Below are 24,739 nucleotides of genomic sequence, written 5' to 3'. Positions count from 1 at the left end.
GGCTTTGGAAATAATTTCTCCCCAATTTATTGTTCCCAATTTACATCTCATCTTACAAGTCATGACAAAAGCCACTTACAGAGTGCACTGTTCCTCAAGCAGGCTTCTAGGAGCCTTCCTAAGGAGTTTAGCTGCTTCTATGGTCATTCCATGGCCAGGAACTTGGGTGCAGAAGGCACAAGAGGGCCATTTCCAGGAACAGGGTGACTACAGCATGCATTAGAAGATCCTGTGTGCATACCTCCCCTATCTGGTGACCAAAGGGTTGATGCCTCCAATGGACAAGCTGCAGGACTGAGGTGTGAATAGAGGCTTGGTTAAACCCAGACATAGTATTGATGAGAACTCTCACACTTAGTCTAAACATCTGCCAAGCAGTAAATCTGAAGTGAATACTGATTTTCAGGATGACTTTAAATATTTGCATACCCTGAGGTAAATCAGTATCATTCTGCCCTCTCTGTGAAATATAAGAATTCACTAAGCAAACTTTTTGAGCTTAACCTATGCATCGCAACTACTGTACAAGGCAGAAAGTGAAAACTGTTTTTAGGAAGGGACAATTCAATCTGTTCCATCTGCAGTCTGTTCTACCAGTTCCAGTCCAAAGGATAAATAAAACCTTAAATACCCCATCTAGTCCCAGTGTGGTTCAAGAGGGCATCAACTTCCGTTAGCCAGGGTACAGAGCCAACTTTATTCTCCCTACAGGGTCCTGAAAGAGGGTGGCAGCTGGCAGTGCAGTCCAGCCAACTTCTCCAGCCCACAAGTGAGAGAAGGAAAATTCCTATCAGGTCATCCAGCCAGTCTCGGAGTTCCTGTAGGATGGATCCCTACAGCTAACTGAAGGGCTGTGCTCCAATTAGCAAGGACCCTTTTGATGCTGGCCAGCCTGCAAAGCCATATGGCGGCTTCTGCTTGGCATTTTGGGCCCGGGTACCTGGTGCAGACTACAGTGTTTGTAATGCCCTGGTAAATGACTCTCAAGCTTTATTCCAAATGCTCTAGTCTCTCCCTGAACTGCAGTATAACTAGATCCAATCATACTTCTGAACTCCACAGGGAAGAGATACAGACAAATACTTCTGTAAAATACATAATCAGGAAAACAACGTATAAAACACACTATAGGTGTAATATATGTATAGACACACATACACTTTTCCTACTGCTCTCAGTGCACAGATATTAATGAGTTCAGATGATAAATCACTCTGAAGGGCTAAAAGTAGCCACAGTAACCATTTACAGCTTCCACTGACTCCAATAGAAGATACTGGCGTGCTCAGAACAAGACTGAAAGCTAAAGTAGTACTTCACTTGGATGAATTTCTGTGTTTCAGATCTAGCAAACTGCATTTGAAGTTATTTTCACTAATAACATAAAATCACAATGTCTGTTATGATATAAATTTTCATTGCCCTTTTCTAGTACAATAGTGCAGAATTCAACACTGTACAGAATACCACCTTATTATACAACAGTGGCATATATCAGTTTGACTAACACAGCCAATAATTGCTAAATATTTGATTTCACAGAGAACAATCCACTGTTGTGATGGATGTAAAATCTTTGCAATAATGTGCTAGGTTGGACGGGCCTCTTTGTGCTATGTCCTCTAGCCAACCCACTCCAAATCACACTTTCCAAGGGTCTCTGGAGTGCAAGTGAGTAGTTCACTGCCACTCTCCCTCTAATCTTGTTAGCAACCATGCCACTTGGAGAATGATCTTTGGAATTAACCGACTAGAACCAGGACGAGATGGGATCAAGCAATCAGCATTTTCCAGCTCTCAAGGAGAAGAGAAAAAACAAACAGTTTGCCCTTTAAATCAGCTAATCTCTCCTTCCTCTTGGACTCTGGGAAAAAGATCAACCCAGTAATCTAATAGCTAGTCCTGTTCTCTCACCACCACCCCTTCCCAGCTACAGTCTCAGGCCTCTTGCTGTTAAAAATAGTCTAAAACCCGTCAAATTATTCCATCATGATGTGACATATTCATCATTGCAAAGCTAGAGTAATTCTTATTTCAAAAGACAGCTGGGATTTTGTACTAGGAAAACAGGTAAACAGATTTAAATCATTTTCTAGACAAAGACCCAAATCCCCCAAGCAGTATTAGGAGATTCAGTTCTCATTCTACAGCTGTGCTTTGAGGCGCCGCAAGTAAGAATTTAGGCTCAAAACCTTTTCTTTTAGCTTGTGCCTTCTAGGGAAAATTCCTTGTTGAACCGAGCAAGCAAGGAGATAATTAAGTCATTTGCCTAGAGCTGTCAGGCTGGACAACAGACCACCTTCCTCACCTTTCTTGCTCCCAGAGTAGGGTAGGTCAGTTTCAGTAACTTTAATATTTCTCCAAAGGAAATGAATGTTTAGCTTATATGAAAGCAAAATTCATAGGTGTTCTTGCACAGCACTGTCATCATGGCTTTCATTTCCAAACAACTGAAAATTAGGCTAACCTTTAAATGTTCCTGCTTTGCTTGGCAGACAAAACAAACATGACAAAATATACACTCTAATTTTAGAAGTATCCAGGTCTGATATGTCAATACTGACACACGTTATTTTCCTGAGTCGCCAACATGTGGCATCCTGCTGCTCTGGCTTTCACACATGGAGGTTGAGGGATGATGGAATGTGTCTGCTCGTGGCAGTAATAGTCTGGTACCCTTAGCAACATTTGGTGAACTGTGAACCTTTGCTTACATCAGGACAGATCAATACAGCCATTATCAAGGGACATAAACAGAATAAAACACCGTCTCTATTGCATGAGTTAACTGCAGCAAGAGAAGAACATCCAACTCCTGAAGGGCAGACTCGCCAACCAAGCAAAGGCAATAATGTTTCCATAGACTACAAGACATACGGGAGGATTAAATCCATTCCTGCTGAGATTTAATTCTGCAGCGAGTACCCTTTTTGGGGGAAGTCATAAACCACCACAAATTCCCCAGCAGAAGACCAATACGAAGATGAAGGCAGTTTATTTTCCAAAAATACAAAACAATAGATCAGCTGAACTCGGAACAGAAAAAGATTTTTCTTGATGTACATCTGAGCAAACAACCTTTAAAGAGCTCTTTGCTAATGGGGTCTTTTCAGAGGTGACTACAATTCAGTAGGTCATAAACTGATTCCTCACTTGCCTTTAAACTTTGAATTTAAGATATAATGAGACAGGACAGGATTCTATTTCAGAAGCTGCTTTTGAAACTCCAAACCTAAATGTAAGATATTCTTACAGTTAGAAAATAATCTTTTAGGGGACAGTCCAAAAACACAAACTTTTAAAGCAACAACCTATTTAACAGAATAAAATGGTAACATTTTAGCATTACATTTTCTGCTGTGTTATTGAGTAAAAGCATAAAAAACACCGCCCCCCCCCATCAAATTCTGTACATCAACACCTTAAAATGGTAAACCAGACCAAAACACCATGATGAAAGAGGGATGAAGCTGTACTCACTTTACAAACTTTGCATGCAAATTATTTTGCTCCCTTTACAGCAACATTAAGTGCATCGTTTGCTTTTCCTCCCTGCTGCAAACTCTCTATGGTGTGTGTTCATCTTCACTTAGATGCTGCTGTTTATGCTCAGCCAACCCTCTCTTTCTCCCCCACACACGTTTATATGAACCAAGGGTTACCAGTCCTCATAATGGGATCCTTCCTCCTCTTCTTACAATGTTTTGAGAAACAGGGAAATAATTATCAGCATTGTCTCTAAGGAAGTCACAATGGAACACGAGCAACCCCAACAGAACTGCAGGAAGCAGCTCATGTGTTGGAGTACCCCTAGCTTTCTGTACACTCAGGTGGACTTATTGCATGAAGTATGCTCAGATTCTACAGCCCAGGCCATCAAAGTGACCCAGATCAGTAATCCTGCTCTACATTGTGGTTTCCTATATGTCACTTCCCAGAAGCCAGATATACTGAAGAGAAAAGGAAGTAATTTGTTTCAAAAAATAAGAAGAAAAAACATATTTAAAAAAATAAAATATCTTAACAACCTTATCAGCACAGGGATGGGGTTTTGAAGATATTTGGACAAAGATTTGATATTCCAGATGCTCTTGTAAGATAAACTCTCTAAGGTCTTATAGATCAGTCATTCTCTCTAATAGCTAAGGCACCAGAAGCTGAGGAAGCTCAGACTTTGATGCCCATTTAGGAAAACCCTGATGGATGATATTTAGTACTTTGTAAGTCAGACTAGATTATCATGGTGATTCGGGTCTGGTTTTGAAAAACCTATTGATCCACTGGTGTCAGCACTGCAGAAGACAGCAAGTAGAAGCTTTCAAAATACTTATATGAGATGGGAACTATTGTTAACTTTGATGCTGTAAAATTCCAGCATCACAATGTATCTCCTGACAAAAAGAAAATTAAACTTCTGCTAATTAATTCATCCATTTTAACTGGATTTTTTCACAAGGCACATAGTAAACAGATTATGAAAAGATGACTAAACGCATCCACACAGGAAACAGCAATCTATCATGTTACCTCTGACTTGAAATAGTCTGAGAAACTTTTCCATCTGTTTTGCATAGTATTCTTCTGGATTTGGGATAGTTTCTAAGCATATACTAGTGAAGATAGTCAGCAGAAAAACTTTAACAAGAATAGGAATTAAGTCTTGTTCCAGTGCAGCTTGAGTAACACTATGAATAGTTCACATACATCATGAAAACCAGCCATGAAATATAAGAACTTGCAGCCATCCAGAGACTGATTAATGATTCAAATAAGCAATCTCTTTGCATAATAGCACTTAGGGAACATTATAGACACAGACCCCATTCAACAGCTTAAACTGGGCTCTAGATCAAGAAAACATATGCAAAACTGCAGGGTTACTGCCTGCAAAATCCAGCTAGCAATGCTACCAGCATTAAGCTGGTTTTGATGCCTATGAGTCTAAAAGTGTAGTTTTTTAGGTTTAAGAAAAATAATAACTGGAAGCAGCTCTTCTTCATTATAATTCTCATAGAATGAGTTTTCAAAAAGGCAAAGATCCTGGCAACTTGAAATCACAAAGGATATCTTTTATACTTTTCAAAAGAGAAACAGTATTATTTGTTAAGCTCTAGTTATCCACTCTGTAACTAAAGCCTATCTGCCTAAAATATCCCCATTGGATCCATTAGTTACTATACTTTTCTTTAAGCTGTTAGGCAGCTGCTGTGTTCTTCTCACAGGATTCCTGTTCTCAGGACCAGGCTCTGGATGACACAATAAAACAGGCACAAAATAAAAACAAGTAGTGGAGAATCCTATCTACAGGATTATTTGGGATTATTATTTTGGAATGAGATATGCCAAGAAATCAAGGGACTTAGCCTATACCTTTGTGTATTGCCACAAAGGCAATATAATGGCTTCCACTGAGAATAATGCTCTTTTATCTAGGAAATCATACTGTTTGTGGACTTTTCCCATTCAAGATACAGTTTCACATCTTTTTTTGGCAAATATTTTATGGTGCCACATACTATCTCCACCAAGGTTCAGGTAGCCTCAAGCACCATAATTAAAAGAATGCAGATGTACACAGGATAATCAGAAGGGAAGAACAGAGCTTTCTTTTTGGCAGAACAACTACTATTGTTTGTCCATAAAACTGATAGTGCCAATCCAGCTGTCATACAGCTACCTGCGTCTATTTTATTCTGGGAATAGCACAAGAGACTGTCAGAGAGCAGGAGCATAAGCCATGTTCTTTGCCATGGAGGAACTCATATAAGAGCAGTCACACAGAGATCCCCAGACATGGGCAGCACAGATTGTTTAAGAAAACAATGTAAGCAAAAGCACAAATGCGAACAATGCTTCCTCAAGTAATAGCAACCCTATTTTTGGCAGCATCTAGAGCTCCCAGCTAGGGGAACAGCATTAATAGACTGAGTGATTACTTCCTGTTTCTCTGTTTTTGATTACTTCCATATATTTGACACTTTTTATGAAAAAACTAATTTATTCCTCCTCAGATATCTCTATTCCAAGCCAAAGGGCCTACACTATATAATTTTTTTGTCATACACAAATAATTTCCAACTTCTTGTATTCTTTCTTCTTTACCCTTCTCTAGAAAATCCTTATTGCATTATTTCTGAGATAAGCCTGTCTTTTCCCAAGATGCAGGTAAGCATGAAGTATCAGAATGATGAATTTAACATGGTCTTTGTCTTCTTGAGTACAGCTGATCATTGATAAGGGTATTCTGAAGCTGCCTCATGAGCTTCTTTCACAAGTGCTATTATATCACTGACTGGCACTGGACTTTTTATTGTCTGCTTCTTTGGCTTGACTTTCTTCTCTTTTCATCACAAAGAGACACAAATGGGTTTGCACTTATTAATGCTGGACTTCATCTGCCACTTTACCATACAGTATCATAAGATCCTTCTGTGATGAATCTTTGACTGCATCAAATAATTGTATGCCACCAGAAAAATCTATTCCTTCTTTTTTTCCTGAATAATTTCTGAATATTTTGAATAATCCCACACAATCCACACATGTAACTTGCACCCCATGTGAAAACTCACTTTTAAAACTCATTTTCAGCTTCATTTGTCTTTAATGCTAAGGAAGGATGCCCATGTCATCCAATGATGGCTTGAATTCTTAATTTCTTTCAAATCACTTGGTTTACAGCTGTGCCAAAGCTCTTCAGAAATTCAAAATATGCAGCAAGTAGTGGATTGCCTTTATCTTCATGTTTGTCAATTCCCCCTTCAAAAAGGTGGTGTACGAGGTGCAAATTCCTCTCCCAAAATGACGCATACCATTAAGCCACTGTTATCCATGTTATCTGACTTGTCCCTTATAGAAAGCAGCTTTAATTTTGGAATTCCCTCTAGGCTCCTTACAGTGAACACCAAAGCAAATAATTCATTTAGCTTTTCTGCAAAGACCTTATTTTCCTTGAGCACTTCTTTTACATCTTCATCATCTATCAACCTTATAGACCTCCAGGCAGGCTTCTTGCCTCTGATGTGTTTGAAAAAGTTTTCATTATTAGTTTTTATGCCTTTAGCAAGTTATTCTTCAAAATTGTTTTTGTCCTCTATTATTATATTTTTTTGCATTTTACTTGCCAGAGTGCACTGGGTTTTTTTCCTCAGTTCATTTGGGCAGGACTTCAGAGGGTGTCCTTTAATGCTAATGGCCTTCTTCGGTCTAATAATCCCCTTTGCTAACTTCTCATGCAACTTTTTATGAAGTTGTGGAGTTTTTCAAATAGGGGAAATACACTTAGTAATGGTACTTACAGATGGTAAGACTGCAAAAGTGCATTCCTACAATGGTGATTTTATATAGCTGCTATGTCACCTGAAAGTGTTACTGTGTTCTGCTTTGCCCTTTTAGCTACTGCTTTTAGCTTTCTTTTCCATTTTATGTTGGTCCCCATTCAGAAGTGTGTGCCAATCTAAGGACTTTTTGGCTTTTGCACTCCACCAGGAATGATGAATTTGAGCGTATTTACAGAATGATCCTTTGAGAGGTACCTCTTCGATCAAGGCTTAATCCTTGTTCAGGGATAAAAAAAATCCACTCTTTGCTTTTGGAGTCTTTGATTTCTTGCTTCAGGAAGATGCCATTTTTAAAGTGTATAAACATAGCTTCTACATTACATTAAAGGATGACACTTAATCAGTTCCCATCATTACATTCTGAGTCTTCACTGCTTCTTTTGCAATTCTGAACATATTATAAAGCTTACTGTTACTATCCCATTCTGGCATTAGATTCTAAGATTGTTCAGTATTTGTTGATATGATTTCACTCCCTGCCTTTTTCTTCCCTTTTCCCTCTCTTTTATTTTTTTTTCCTGAGCTTTCTTTCAACCATAATGTCACTCCTCCACTGGCTTGGTTTCCTCTACCATTCGTGGGTAATTTTACACTGCTATTCCAGTGCTCACTGATTGAGATGCTATTATGTCAATATCCTCATTTAACATCAGCATTTCACTTTACCCATCTTCATTGCATACACTGGGCTAATTGTCCACTGGCTGGGTAAGCCTCTATTACAGCTATCATGAACCAGTAGAATACCACGAACAGACATAGTCAGGTCAAACACTTGGCCAACTGTCTGTAAATCATTTTTGAATACTAAGAGCTCTTTTGTATTACATAAAAAAGGCCTGGCAGTGACTTTGCCCCTGTGTCTTAAAAGGCAAATGCAATCCCAGGCGGAAAATTGAGCTACGTGAACAAAGGGCATGTTCGCAATGCTGTCTGAAGTAGGAAAAATCAGCTCATTCCAGGCATTTCCACTTGCATCCTGTGAGAAGCCCCATCTCTAAGAAGCTATGGCAAGAGCCAGCTGGAATTGACTGCTGTATCACTCAGGAGCTCATTCTCCACAGTGCTCATCAGTTCAAAAGTAACCACTGAGTGAAGCAGACTTGTCACTGACCTTGACTCTGACCCAGTTTATAAAGCACTTGGGGAAGGAACAGAAGCAAAAAGGGAATTTTCCATGAGTAGGTAAAAAAACCTCTCAAACCCTGTGTCTCACTGAAAAACAGAGAAGGGGAGGAGAAACATGAAACCAGAATTACTGAGGAGGAGCTTAAATGTGTGTCTCAGGCTCAGGGAACCTCTCAACACAGCCCTGGATGTGTCAGCCACTCCCTGATTTAATGCTACCTAAAATAAACAAAACACAAGCCTGTCTCCCCAAAGCAGATACTAAAAGAGGAATTCGATAAAATCACAGCTGTAAGAATCACAGAAAGCCGAAAGAAGATGCAAGAGAGCGAGGAAAGAAGCCATGCTGAACCTCTCTTGTACACTCAGACCAAAAGAATATCTGTGTATTATACAAAGGGAATGTTTTCCTCAACTAACACAGGGTAAATTCTTTGAAGGGATGGCTCTGATTCATCAGCAGAGTGCTGGCAGATGCCCCCAGAAAAATAGAGAACATGGCTGTACATCTTCAAACCACTATTTTAGGAGACACTATTTCCTCAGAGGGATATTTGAGTTGTGTTCAGCCCCCTAGGCATGTCCCAGGAAAATACAACCATGTTTTGATGGTAGAGAGGACACTAAAGCTTTGATGGATAATATTTTGATCCAAGGTAAAAGAGAGGGGTTTGACTAAAGGCCCTAAAGAGCTGTGGAAAGAGACAGAGCTACTGAGCTAAAACTAAGAAAGCAACAATGCAAGTCCCGTGTAATAGCAATAAAACACGAGGAAGAAAAGATAAGGTGCACAGTAGATCACTCCAAAGTGAAGGTCATAACTAACATGTCTGCCTTGAACAAAAACCAGCAGTACAAAGATTTCTCAGAATGGCAAACTACAGGAGAAAAAAACCGTGCCTGATTTAGACGTTTAGAGCAGCAACCTGCAAACGCTACTGCACACAGATATCCCAAATTGTGAGATGCAAATACAACATTTGAGAAACTGGAAGAGTTAACTAAAGGGCTACTTATCTAGAGATATGATGGTGAACCACACACAATTTGTCCACAGGAATTCGAGGAGTATCTGAATTTAATGCAGAAGAATATCTTAGAAGTGCCAGGTACAAACATTGATCATCATCACATTGAAACAAAGGAGATTTTGGCTTTAGTCTTTGGGATTAAAATGTTTCATTCTTCTTTAGGATATGAATTGTATTCTATACAAACATTACTAAATGGGGTTAGCAAAAAACCCTAACCAACCAGCCAAAGAAACCACATGCTGTCTCAGAGATCCACCACTATGGTGGTACGATTAACACTTTAAATACAGAGAGAAATTTGGTAGCTGTAGACACATTTCCTGGAGAGTCTAGAATATGTGACAAAAGTATAATGGAGCATCATCCAGAGCTAGATTATGAACATATCAGTGTGACCAAAACAAAACCAACCAAAAGCCTCTCTAGATTAAATATGGTTTATAATTCCCAAGTTATAAATTTTACATTCCAAAAAATAAGGCTATTAACATAGGGTGGCCTGGACAGCTCATCCATTCTGTGACTATCACAGTTTCAGGTGGGACTTCATCTGTGTCAATGATTCCTAACATGTTACCCGAGAAATTCTAAATTCAGTTTTATATATACATTTTTATACATGAAGATACACATGTAGGCAGTTTACACGTTGTAAACAAAGAGAAGGGACAAAGATCATAGATTAATTAGAGATAAGAAGGAACTCTGTAGAGGTTACTGAGTGTATTTGACTTCTTCAAAAGGAAATTAACTCTTATCTAAACCTTTTCCAATAAGTACCTGCCATAAAAGCCTCCAGTAGTAACGATTCAGCATCTTCTGCAAATAATCTACTCTAGTGTCAAATTAGCTCTGTGGCTAGCAAGTTTCTGATAATATTTTTTGTGTTTAAAGGAGTATGGAAGGAAACTACTAACATCAGAAGCTGCTTTACTTATCAGAAAAATAGAACATGTTAGTGGATCATGAAAGAATGTTTACTCCAGAGTAAACTGGAAGCAGATTTGTTAAAACTGAGTGAAAGAAACTGAGGACTTCTTCTGAACTGTTATTCCCACTGTCCTGGGTTCAGCAGTAGCAGTCATTTTTCTCCTTCTTAGTAGCTGGTGCAGTGCTGTGTTTTTGACTCTCAGCCTGGGAACAGCGCTGATAACACCGATGTTTTCAGTTGCTGCTCAGTAATGTTCACTCTGACCAAGGACTTTCCGAGTCTCATACTCTGCCAGGGAGGAGGGGAAGCCAGGAGGAAGCAGAGACAGGACACCTGCCCCAAACTAACCAAAGGGTATTCCATACCACAGCACGTCATCCCTAGCATATAAACCGGGGGGAGTTACCTGGAAGGGTTAGATCACTGCTCGATCGGGCTGGGTATCGATCGGCGGGTGGTGAGTGGTTGTATTCTCTTTGTTTGTTATTTCCCTTATCACAGAATCACAGAATCACAGAATCCCAAGGGTTGGAAGGGACCTCAAAAGATCATCTAGTCCAACCCCCCTGCAAGAGCAGGGTAACCTACAGTACATCACACAGGAACTTGTCCAGGCGGGCCTTGAATATCTCCAGTGTAGGAGACTCCACAACCCCCCTGGGCAACCTGTTCCAGTGCTCTGTCACTCTTACAGTAAAGAAGTTCTTCCTGATGTTAACGTGGAACTTCCTATGCTCTAGTTTACACCCATTGCCCCTTGTCCTATCACTGGATATCACTGAAAAAAGCCTAGCTCCATCATCCTGACACCTACCCTTTACATATTTGTAAACATTGATGAGGTCACCCCTCAGTCTCCTCTTCTCCAAGCTAAAGAGACCCAGCTCCCTCAGCCTCTCCGCATAAGGGAGATGTTCCACTCCCTTAATCATCTTTGTGGCTCTGCGCTGGACTCCTTCAAGCAATTCCCTGTCCTTCTTGAACAGAGGGGCCCAGAACTGGACGCAATATTCCAGATGCGGCCTCACCAAGGCTGAGTAGAGGGGGAGGAGAACCTCTCTTGACCTACTAACCACTCCCTTTCTAATGCACCCTAAGATGCCATTTGCCTTCTTGGCCACAAGAGCACATTGCTGGCTCATGGTCATCCTCCTATCCACCAGGACCCCCAGGTCCCTTTCCCCTTCACTACTTTCCAGCAGGTCAACCCCCAACCTGTACTGGTACATGGGGTTGTTCTTCCCCAAATGCAAGACTCTACACTTGCCCTTGTTAAATTTCATCAAGTTTCTCCCCGCCCAACTCTCCAGCCTGTCCAGGTCTCGCTGAATGGCAGCACAGTCCTCTGGTGTGTCAGCCACTCCTCCCAGTTTTGTGTCATCAGCATTATTATTATTGGTGGCAGCAGCAGTGGTTTGTGTTATACCTTAGTTACTGGGCTGCTCTTACCTCAGCCTGTGGGAGTTACATTCTTTCGATTCTCCTCCCCATCCCTTTGGGAGCAGGGGGGGAGGAAGGGAAGGGCAGTGAGGGAGCAGCTGTGTGGCTCTGAGTTACTGGCTGGGCTTAAACCACGACACCCACTCCCATGAGATCACTTATCAGAAAATGCCACAGCTAACAAACTGATCATGCACATTTCTTTCTTTCAGCATATACCCAATTATGTTTAATGCCCATATTAAACAATGAGAAGAGTTTAACGGAAATACTTTTTACCAGTCTACATGAAATATAATGTTAGCTAGAGCATTACTAACTCATAGTAGGCTAGCCCAACAGTAAGCTGGGAAATAGCAGGTGCTTAAGATTTTGATTCTAAGCAAGAGCTGCAGAATTAGACACTGATCAGTACATCACATTAAATTACACGCTAGCACCAGTGAAAGAAAGGTTGCCCTTACTACTGTTCCGTTCAACAGTGAACTGAAATAAGAATTATATTTGCAATACAAAAAAGTTACACTTCAGTCAACAGGGACTTGCAAGATAGGAGTGATACAGGGCATTTTTACAGTGTCAACAAACTGGCATAAACACAAACATTACCATAGAAAGCAGCCACAGGGTTATTATAGTTGAACACAAACTGCATAAGAAGAGGTAAAATCTCTTCCAATTTCAGGAGGAGAAAACTAAGAGGCAGCATGTTGGCCATTTTGCTTGAGAAGAACTCAGAATAACATGTACTATATTAGGTTGAGAATTATTGGCAGAATGTGATGCCTGATGATAGCTGTTTTGATGTCTGAGTGAAAACCATCAGGTACAAATGACAACTCAGGATATCTAAGGGACTATCTGAACATCACTTCCTAGTAGGTTGTTAAAATTCAATATTGTGTTAACAATGATTATTCAATTGTATTGTTTAGTTGGGGAAGGAAGTCTAAGAGCTCTGCTAACAGCAAAATGGAGCCAGGTAGTGTGTTATGGTACAGATCTCATTACCCTATGTTAATCTGTTATGACTCCATATACCAGATGATGCAGACCTCAGCTGATTTGTTTGGCTCTGTGTGATTTCTGAGCAACACCAAACCCCAACCCACAGCCTTTCCAAACATTTATTAGCATCCAAACTGGCTTCAGCTGGAATGAGAATCAGCTTATAATTTCGCAGTGAAATATATTCCACTGTGCTGCTCCAATTTATAACAGAAGCAGGGGAGGTGATGAGCGAAAAGAAGAATTTTCAAACAGAAAACAATTGCTTCCAGTCATTCAAATGCTAGATTAGATAATACTGCTTGTGGGCTTATAGTATAAGAAGCCTAAGTGTACAACTGTGATGTGAAACCCTTCCAAAATCTGTTACTATACTTTATTTGCCAACTATCCAGTATCACACTGATGATAATACTAATAACATCATTTCGCCAGATGAGTGGAAGTAGAGCCTCTAAGATTGACACAATTTGCAGGACTGACAACAATCAAATTTATGTCGTGTTCCAGCCAAGTTCGTGCATCTTGGAGACCAGCTACACTTTTCTTAATGTGGAGTTATCTGGTGAAGGATGTAGCACTGCCAAAGGCAGAGATGAGGGGAGGTCATGACAGCAATGCTGCCATTAGGGACAGTGGGAAGCTGTAAAAATCAGATACAGGTTTCTAAGTCTTCATTTTGTGACCTATTTTTCCAAGGAAGTGGAAAGCTTTCCTCAAAATATGTCACTGTCTTTATAACTGGGGATACTAGAAAAATAAAAATTCTGGTTTCCATCACTACAGGAGTTCATGATAATGAAGAAAGTTGGAGGGTGGATGTGCAGCCCATGGGGCACTTCCACGGTGCCACATTTTGAACATGGCTCCCACACTGTCAAAACCGCTGTCCTTGACAAGTACACACTGGATGCTGTACCGAAGACCTAGAAAAGAAGTAGGTTGAAGAACAGCATTGACAGTAGGCAGTCTAAACAGTGTCTGAGGACAACAACAGTCAGTCAGAATAAGACACAAAAAGGGCAGTGACAGTTACAGATTGTCAGGGATAAAATGCGTTTCCTTTCAACTGGCTACACTAACCTGCTCCACACACCAATCAACATTAAATTTCACCTGCCTTATGGTATCTAGGTTTATCAGCAGAGAAAGCAAGAAGCTAGAACTCAGAGATGAGGTCAGGCCATTTCCCCAGTCGAAGCTATTACTACTGTCTTTCTGCAGTAATGAAGGTGCATGATGTACGCAGGGGAGCCAACCCTAGTGAAGGATTATCATCCCCCTCTAAAGGGTATAGACGATACCAGGACTGGAAGAGTGCATGTTCAATACATTTGTGTTGTGGTTTAAACCAATCCACACAGGTCGTTCCACCCCCCCCTCGACCCTCCCCACTCCCAGAGGGATGGGGAGGAGAATCAGGAGAATGTAACTCCCACGGGTTGAGATAAGAACAGCCCAGTAACTAAGGTATAACACAAATCACTGCTGCTGCCACCAATGATAATATTGATAAGAGAAAATAACAAGAGAATACGATACCACTGCCAAACGAGTTCGACCCCCCCGAAGAGAGAGAGCCTGCCCTTCCGGGTAACTCCCAGTTACCTCTCCGGGCATGACGTGCTATGGTATGGAATACCTCTTTGGCTAGTTTGGGTCAGGTGTCCTGTCTCTGCTTCCTCCCGGCCTCCCTCGTCCCCGGCAAAGAGTGAGACTCACAGAGTCCTTGGCCAGAATAAACATTACTTAACAACAATTACAAACAATCGGTGTTATCAGCTCTCTGCCCAGGCTGGAAGTCAAAACACAGAGCTTGCACCAGTCACTAAGAAGGAGCAAAACGGCTCCTGGTAAACCCAGGACAATTTGGAAGAAAGTAGAAATGCTCTCTTTATGAAGAGGAATGCAGTAATCTGCCAAAGAATCTGGAATTACATTGATTTATTAGACAAATGTTAATTCATATGTAGTCTTAATGCTTCCATACCCCCAAGCCTACCTGGATAAAAACCAAGGCCTCCTCAGAGACAGGAAAATCATAGAATCATGGAATGGTTTGGACTGGAAAGCACCTGAAGATGATCCAGCTCCAACCCCCCGTGCCATGGGCAGGGACACCTTTCACTGGACTAGGTTGCTCAAAACCCCATCCAACCTGGCTTGTTGTAAACGTCTGCTTTTGTTCAAGTCTAAGCCTACACATGGTATCTTAAAACACCTTCTCAAAAACTTAAAAGTTGTCATTCAGCCCTAAATATCTCCCTCAAGCCTTCAGTATTATGTTTACTCATCCTTCCTTATTATAAAATCTGTTGTCAGCTGATACCCACAGAGCCCACAGGCAGTGTTTCTCCCTCCCTCACACCAGGCCACAGCAATAGCAGATTGTCATCCTCTATCAGTTAATTCATCAGTTCTTGTGGCAGATGTCTGTGTGGTGGATCTAAAGGTTCCAGCCCAGCAGATGACTCAGATTTCAGCACGCTGGGACTTCGTTTCAGCTGTATGTTTTGCTTTGATTCAAAACTTTCACCCAGAATAGTATTAAAAGTATGCAAAGGCTGCAACATCAAGCATTCAAAAGGAAGGAATGGAAACAGAAAAGTTGCTTATGCAGAAATAATTTAAAACTTTGGTATATGTATGCATGACAAAGAAGATGATAATAAATGAGCACACCCCAGGTGAGTGGCTTTTTGTTCTCTTCTTTTTGATCGGGTCTTCAGGTCACTCAGTACACAAAGGTGAACAGTATCTAATATAAAAATCATCTGCATGTAGGATTCCAGCCTCAACGACAACAGGACATGGAAAATAAGCAGAATAAAAGAAAGATGGAAGCAAGAAGACAAAGTAGAGTGTTGCAAAAAGAGTGCATGGGAGCACTGCATCCCATCTCTGCAATTTCATTTCAGGGGGGCAAATCACTTGAAACGGATTCTCCCCAAGGATCAGTCACTGCCTACTCCTTGTCTTCTAGGTCCTAAGAGCTCCACATGACAGAAACAGCCTATCCCAGTCTTCCTTGGGAAAGGAAGGGGTGGAAATGAGACAGCGGATGTGTCAAACCCTGGTGAATGACATGAAACAAATCTGATCCTAAGCATCTTAAATAATCTATGTCAAATCAGTAGGTAGCTATGATTATAACTGTCTCTGCTTCTCTTTTACTATCCATACAAGGGTAACGTATTTGTCTCTCACAGGGGTGTCCTCCCCTCAAATAATTAATTAACACTTCTGAAATGCTCCCAGGGTATAGCACTGAGCAAAACAGAAAAGCCCATGAGATTAACAATTCTATCCTCAGAGCAGGATCTGAATAGCACACAGTAAATACAGGACAGAGCTGCACAATGAACACTGAAGCTAAAACAAAACGTTGAATAGCTGCTTATTATGTGAAAGTTTTCCATTTGGAGAACTCAGAGAATAACATGAGCCCCTATGATTAAAGACCATACCACAATGCACATACTCGAGGGGGCTGAGCTGGCAGTGAACACACTACCTAAGTTCACTCATTAAATCTGTTTTAAAGAGTGTGTTTGCTTGTTGGGAAAAGTGCTGAATGGCCACACGAAACCTGTCCAACAATCACGCCGTTATGCTGCTGTCTCTGAGGCTTCATGTTATCTCAGAGATAAGGACTGTTTGATCTCTGTAGACCATCCATATCCTGAGCTTGCCAGTGCTGAGCACTTTATCCCCAGTCCAAAACATTTAAGCACCTGCTGAACCATAAACACACAAGGAACACTGCTGACTTCAATCAGATTATTCATGTCTTTAAATCTAGCTGTGCATATATGCTTTATGAGATTCCTTAGCTAGGCTATAGACATTTGTTCTCTGAACAGCCCTCTACTTGAAGTATGTTATTGTGCCCAAGGAGAACTTCCTGGCCCCACAGTTTAGCTGTTGGGACAGCTCACATGAACATCCTTTGACATACTCCAGACAAAAGCCAGATGGCTTGGTCTAAACAATATGGTGATCTGAGCGAAAGCAGCTAACCTGCTCCAGCATAGACAGGGGAACCATCCACACATACCATCGGCTGAAGAGGTGGGAAGGCAGTGATGACTGGTATATGGTCAGGGAAGGGTACTTAAAGACAGAAATGTCTTCTGCCAACAGCACATGATCTAGAAGAGCAAGTCTGTCACTTCAGTCTCATCTGCAAGACCAGCAGCGCTAGAAACGACTGCAAATATCCCCTTGCTTCACACAGGCCAACACAGTGACTTCCTGTCAGGAGTGATTGCTTCAAAAATCAGTGACATGGAGATCAAAAGCTTCCTATCATTCTCTGGTTTCTTGACCCATCTACTCCTTCCTAAATTGTATATGGTCATTATGGAAATCGAAACACTATAAACAGAATTAGCAGTCTTCGTAAAACCCAGGACAGAGAGCCACAGGTGCTCAGGTTTATTTTTATACAGTAACTACAGTAAGCACTCAGCCTTGGACCACTCAGTGCTGGGATCACTGTAGCTATGGCATTGTGTGTGCAGTTCATACCCACTTCACTTATTTCTGTGTCATCACCCTCCCCCTCCAGAACGAACCCTTTTTCAAAGGAAACAGCCTATCTTCCACAACTGCAGCAGCCGAAGAAAAATCCTCCTATGCGGCAGTATTTAAAATGTGGGTTTATGCTCTTACAGCAGCTAGTTTTCCTTAAATGATTTAAGGGAATGAATACATCTCAAAGACCTGCACTGAGCCATTCTGCAATGGCAACACGAAGCTGAACTGCCTCTGCTTTAAAGAATCCAATCTCTCATGGACAGCTCCTCACGGCAGATCTTGTCTAGACTGGGAGGGAGGTAGGTTATTTTTTTATTGCATTATTTTGCAGAGAACTTTACTTTGCATTTTATTTCATTCCATATCCCCCAGTCTGGCAAGACTTCAGGTGACGAGACGGTGGCAGGACAGACGTGTTCAAATGCATAATCCCTGATCTGTCGCAGTCTGACAAGAGCCCTCCTGCAACCGGTTCAACTTTGCATGCAGCCAACCATCTATCATGTATTACTCATCTAAAAGTTACACTCTACACTGGAGAGTAGTTCAAAGCTTTTGCAGCCTGAAGTGATTCAAAGCAGGTTGTTATTTTGGCACTCCGTCAGGGTGGGTTTTTTTATCTCAAGAACCTAATGAAAACAGTCACTGATAAAGCAGGATGGCACATGTACAGTCCCATGCCCTCTCTCTGAGGCAGCTGGCATGGTTTCCCATTTTGTCTCAGCGCTTTGGCTATAGTCTGTTCAAACAAATATCACTGCGATCAGAGGGACTAAGAATCTGGTATTGCCTGAAAAAAAAACCAATAATCCCACATACTGCACTGTATTGCTGAGGGTCTCTAAAACTGTCAGACAGGCTGGTATGGACTAGGGGATGATAAAATCAGACAAGGAAGTTTTTCAGTGAGTAGCTTATTCACTGAGAAGTGAACTCTGAAGAGCCATGAGAACTTTGCTGGTGGTTTAATCCAAAAAAGGGCTCCTAGATAGTATTTTTTTTTCTAAATTAAATAACCCTGAAAATGAAATGTTACACTCGTGTTTGAAAGGCTCCTTTTTCTTTCCCGCATAAGGAAATGCACTGGAACTGGTTCATCTCAGGTTGTCGACTGGGGAGGGGTGGGAGGCAGAGGGATGGAGAAAGAAAACATTTCCAATTCAGACCAACTCTGACCAAACATTTCTTTTGGTTTCTCATTTTAGCCACCATAATAAATAAATTAATTCTTCACATGAAGGCAATAAGTAATAAGGTAGTTCACAGCTGGGGACTACCAGAGTTTTCAAAGCTTCCCCAGAATGGGACAAAGCTGAAAAGAGTCCCCCCATTTTACTGATAATGACCTTTAATAGTGCCAGGATTTGTTGCTTTGCTATCTAGAAGCATTTCCATATACCAACCTTCTTCTAATGTTTAAGGGCCTCTTTTTTTCTTGGAAACAAATTGTATTTTTCCTCAAAAAAAAAAAGCAGCCTGCATGTTCTTTCCTTCGTCTAGAAGGAAAATCGTCTTGCTGTTTGGGGAGGGAAACGGAGAAAATACCAGGCTGGCTGTAAAGCTCCTTTTTGTACTTTCCGTGATCATCACTCTAATACAGCAGGGCTTAGGAGCCTTGGTCACAGGCAGAACGCTAGGTCCTGCACAAACAGAACAGAAAGACAAATCCTGTGCCAAACAATTAACAGTCTAAGGAAATATTTTCCATGCAATTGGATTTCACTCTGTGTGTAAGGACCTTATCTATTAACCTATCTTTCTTGTACCTAAAACCCCTTCTGTACAGGTATTACTACCAGCTGGAAGATAAAAAGTCCAGTCAAGATGTATTGGAAGAACCAGGAGTTAAATTAAAGGAGCTCTTATCCTATAAATGATGTAGCCAGGGGTAAGAAACCTCTTTCTTTAGTAGCAAGGCAAACCAGGGGTTTTTATACGCCAAGAAAAGAAAATTAAAAAACAACAAAACTTCAGTGAATTAAAGATCCAAAGCAATCTCCATGCTGGGAAGTAAAAAGAAAGGACAAATACCAGGAATTCCATACAGAAAAAAGAATCACCTATAAAATCTCCTCTTACTTTTTCAGCAGTGATTTTTTTCCGACCCAATCTCTATCTTTGTTCAGCAGTTTTTCTTAGGTGCCACGTTCAATAATCCTTCTGTGCTTTGATGTCAAACATTCAATAGCTGTCTGCCTCCCTCCCACTCCTCCATATTCTCTGCAATCCATCTCGTCTGATTAGCTAAGATTTCACCTTCAAGAACACCTCTGCTTCTCTGAGTGAGCACGAGCGCGTGCGTGTGTTTATATAATATTTGCAAACATTATCCCCCTCCTGCTCTGCACGCTACAGAGCAACCCCTGCCAGAGCACTGGATTAAAGTCAGTGCCATTCAGTAACTCAGTCTGGGGGGCCTGCTGTTTTGAATCCAGCTCAGGACATCATGAGAGGTGCTCGACTGAATTTAGGCACTGCTTTCAGAATTATTCCATATTTAATCTGAGCTGAACTTCATTTCTCTTGCTTTCTCCACTCTGATGATAAAAGACTTAAAAGACACAAGTGTTCCCTGATCTCATGCAGTGGGGGTGGTGTTGTCTTACTTCTCTCTTATTTTGTTTTACCACTGGATTAAGCCACGTCAGAATTGCTGGCATCTTGCACAATGAGTCAGTACCTCAGGAAGCAGCTGTGCTGGCATCACCTTTCCTCACTCACCGGATTGTTGTACATCTCAATGATGAGCTGTTTCACTCCATGCAGTGTTGGATGAGCCCAGGGAGATGGATTTGCCCAGTGCCGGTTTAAATCAAACCCCATCAGGGAGCACCTGCAGACACACACATAAGAAAACACACACAAATGACATATATGGGCTGTAACCTCTTCAGGCTTCAGGAGCAGAAATACATCTGCAGCTGACGTATTTAAGCAAGTTGTTATCATGGAAAAAAACCCAAAGAAAATGCTCTTCTGAGGATGAGGAAAGCCTGCAGCAATAGCCACTTTTAGAAATAACATGACCAGAAGAGTATCAACTGAAAACATCTTTGGTCATTCAGACTTCTTCCTCTCAACAACACATCTGCTTGCTCTATTCTTCACCTTCTGCCACCTTGCTACAGGAAGAACCCTCCTTGGTCTTTGAGGTTCTCCTCACCAGTGCTTTAGCTGGGGGTCTATAGCTATGAGAATGATTCATAAATTTCATCACCAGGCCTCTACTTTGCCCTCAGTCAGGCCTTGACTCAGCAAAGCTGTTAAGAGCATTGAAATCAATGGCCATTAAGTATGTGCTTAAGGGATTTAAAGCATGAATGTAATTGTTCCACTAACCCAGGGCCTTAGTCTCTTCCCCTCCTGCAATTGCCTACACAAAAGTTAGCCAACCAAGACACTAAGTTAAAATGCTTATTGGCCATGAAATCGTGTAGTCATTGAAGCATGTGTGCCACCTTGGCTTCTCCTTCCTGCCCTGCCTTTCAGTGCATTGTCTTAAGTTTGAATCTGCTACTTCCAGTCCCACAGAGTAATATCCCATTCCTTGTGAAGCCCCATTGAAACTCAAATGGGTGTTGTTAGAACGAAAACAGAAGAAATCAAAAAGCTGAAAGTGGCACAAATAGGAGGGGGAAATGTCCCTTGCCTACTGCAGAGATCACCTAGACAATCTGTGGCCTCTAATACAAGCAGGGAGAGAAGTCTCTCCTGTCATCTAAAACTGAGCTTAGGACCAGTGGGACCTTGGGTAATTCTTGCTCAGAAATTCTATGAAAGACCACACAAATAATAAAAACCCAGGAAAAGGTGCAACTTCCTCTATATTTAAAACAAACAAACAAAAAAATCAACTTCACTGCTAAGCTTTAAAGCTTTTTGAGGAAAGAAGAGCTTTCATTGATCCCGAGTCTATTACGAGAATGTCTGTTCAGCCTTAATCTTTTAAACACACCTATGCAAACAATAGAGATTTACTCCCGTTGCGCTATCCTTTGATAGAAATTCTAAGAATATGATGACCAAACCCCATAAGTTTAATTGGCAAAAAGAAAGAAAAATCCTCACTTCTCTAAAAGCTGAAACAAATGGTTGCATACAAACCCAAATAAAACCTAAGACAGAGAATTGAAATACATAGAAAAGTGAAAGGATGAAACCAGAGGATAAAATTCATTTCTAGAAATGATGAATGAATGTTTTTCTGTGAACCAAAAATTATAAAGTTAATGGGACATTCTTTTATAAAAATTCCCTTGGGAAGCTAAGCATGGAGGAGCTGTCATTCTCCTTGGCCTTAGACAACCCAACCATCAGGCCATCTGGGAGTCCAAATACCCAGCTACCAGCTCTGCAACGCTATCAATCAGTGCTGACGTGGTGTACAGATGAGACACATTGCTTTCTGTGCTGGAGAAAACCACCTCCTTGTCTTGGTGATCACTTGTCTGCTTGTCTAGAGAACATATGGATATCTTCTCTGGATATTCCAACAGCTGCAGTTCTACAGACAACTCCGAAAGTTGTTTCCATCACACCATAAAGCAAAACATATAACATTTATATATTATTCTTTTTTTTTTTTTTGTCTTCACATAAACTCAGTTCTACTAAATCCTGTCTTCTTTTGAACTCACAAACATTAGTATAAGGTCAGAAGAACTTCCAGAAACATAGGTGAAATTACACTGGCAAAAAAAAAAAAAAAAAACAGTGCACGAGCAGAATCACAGGGATGAGTTTTTCATTTAACAAAAAGCAGAAACTGTGGTGATCATCATGAATCGTACTGTATTTTGGCACAGTTGTCAAGAAAACTGTGTGCTCGTTCAACAGGATAACTTGCTTAAGAGACCAGAACCCGAAATCACATCTTTTCTATGCTTAATGTGTTTCCACTTGCATTTTGTTTTAAGAATATTTAAAGCTAATAACACTACAGAATCACAGAATGGTTTGAGTTGGAAGGGACCTTAATGATCACGTAGTTCCAGCCCCCCTGCCACGGAAAACAAGTACATTGTGCTTCCATTGTGTTCATCTCCAAAGCACGTTGAAGTGGCCAAGCTACAGAGCACCAAAAGCAAATTTTAAATTCAAACATGGATTGACAACATTAAATAGAAGACTTTTTAGGTAACTTCATATAAGGCATCCCTATAGGGAACAGAAGTAAGCAATATCTAATTTCTGTAAGATACTAAGGCATTACAATTTGCAGTATTTGAATGGGCCATGAATGTCTGGTTAGTGATGAATCTCATTGTGCATTTCAAGCAACAAGAACAGTTGAAAATAGTTGTATTTGCTTGAGAAGACTTTTTATAAACAGAAGGAAGCAATGCTTGACAAACAAGTTATTCATTTGGGAAGCTCCTCTGAGCTCTGTTTAATAGGAATCCAAATTAATTTCCAAATACCATTTAGCCAGTCTTTGATGTGGTATATCACATCTTTATCAGTGTAACAACAATTAATTAAATTTCTGATGTAGGCATTACTATTGCTTTCCAGTCTGGGAACAGTGTAAAATTTTACCCACACCCCCCTCCATTTTAAAGCCTTTTTTCTTTCCTTTTTGCTTAAAGACAAATTTGTATCTTCTACATTCTCTCTTTATTCATCTGTTGCAAACTTGTGGTCTCTCTAAGGAAACATCAAGTTGTGTTCCTTGGTACTTCAGATTTGATTATTGACTCTATTACATGTAGAACTGTCTCCCTCAGCTCACGTATATCAGGACATGACCAAAACATATGGTAAGAGTCTCCCACATGCCTATTTCGGATCCTGCATTTGTTGTATTCTCTTGCTCCCAGATGATGTGATCTCCCTTGTGGCTAATACCTCCCAAGCAAGAACTTGTACAGGATAACTTAAGAAGTGCTTCTTGCACTGCTTTTTAATTCCCCCTACCAATCTTAAACCAGCCCATTTCTACTACATGTTGTTTGCTGCTTCCATTTCTTAACTGTTTACCTGCTGCTTCGAGCACTGGGCAGGCAAAGTAGAAATATAGCTATACTCTGGAAAGAGCAGCTCTGCAATGGGAAACAACTGCTTTCTAATATAATACACGCTCCTTCAATATTTGAGACCAGTTCACTTACTGCAAGCTTTGTCATCGGCTCCAAAGCAGTTTCTCATGTGACGTGTAAGTGTTCTCTAGATTCATAATAAATCTGTCCTCTACAGATTAGGTTTATTCTGTGCAGTAAATAAACTAATGTGTTCAGTACAAAATTAACCAGGGGAAAAATCTATAGTATATCAAAGGACTGTTTAAGGATGATCTTTCGAAGGGGATATGGAAGAGAGCAAAACAGGGGACATGACAGACTCCAAGAGGTACAAAAGGAGACAAAAGCAGCTTCAAAATTAGGGTTGGAAGAGGTGAACATCTCCAGAGTAAAGACAGTGGAGAATATCCTATACCATGGGGTTTAATGGCCATGCCCATGAATGCTCTCATAAGTGTGGCAGGTAATATTGACATAGAGCCAGATAAGAATGACACGCTGGCACAGACTCTCTAACCTTTTTCCTAGGTTAGAAAAAAGTATAATCAGAAGTAGTGAATATATATATATATGTATATATAAAATTCTATATAGAAACTATATATATAGCATAGAAAGTGAGCTTTCTATAAAAAGCAAAGTAGCAAACTGGTACTATTACCTGACTGTGGTCCTCATTCATACTCTGAAATCCCGGGTTGTGAGTCACAGTCACTGCCACCACAAAAAATGACATGTATGTAATTTAAAATATGTAAGCTGTTAACAACTGTTTGAATTTTGGATTATGCTCACGGGGGTTTGCTAGATTTATAGACCACATACTATGCTTCTGCTTTGTGATTCAGTGTACATTTCAATCAGGTTCTGTGATTATACACATCGAATTAGAATTTGCGTTTCACAAATGTTCTCCAGCCTTTTTGTAAAATTTCTATTTTCCGTAAGTAGATAAATTTATTACAGTGTTTATAAATTTACATAAACACAGTGCGAATTCAGTCAAAGCAAATGAGTTTCAAAATTGCAATGGAAAACTGAAACATTTTGCAGTATTCATCCCTCCCTCCTTGGGAGGCAGCCAGATCTCAAGAGGTTACCAGCTCAACTCAGTAAAACCAAAGATGTTCAGACCAGCATTAAGCTTGCTGGGCAGTTCTGTGGATGGAACCTCCTTGCCTTTGGGGTCTTAACTTATCACCGGTTTTAGGGATTTCTTGTGCAGCTGCTTAATGAAATGTCCTTGTCCCTTTCTAGAGCTAAGAAAGGTTTAGTAGCAAGGCCTGTGCTGGCTTTATT

General features: G+C 40.7%; 1 protein-coding gene across 2 annotated transcripts in view; it reads right to left on the bottom strand.

Annotated features, from left to right (window-relative positions):
• BEND5 (BEN domain containing 5) overlaps positions 1–24,739 on the bottom strand; it is a 977,708-nt gene that overhangs the window by 142,602 nt on the left and 810,367 nt on the right. For both annotated transcript variants that reach the window (XM_065673381.1, XM_065673382.1), the window contains exon 9: positions 20,142–20,253. In XM_065673381.1, coding sequence (XP_065529453.1) covers positions 20,142–20,253 — 112 coding nt within the window. The remainder of the gene's footprint in view (positions 1–20,141; positions 20,254–24,739) is intronic.

This window comes from Lathamus discolor, chromosome 3 (genome assembly GCF_037157495.1).
Source record: "Lathamus discolor isolate bLatDis1 chromosome 3, bLatDis1.hap1, whole genome shotgun sequence".
In the NCBI taxonomy this organism is placed as follows: domain Eukaryota; kingdom Metazoa; phylum Chordata; class Aves; order Psittaciformes; family Psittacidae; genus Lathamus; species Lathamus discolor.
Note: the sequence above shows the minus strand (reverse complement) of the source record. Positions and strands in the feature narration are given on the sequence as shown.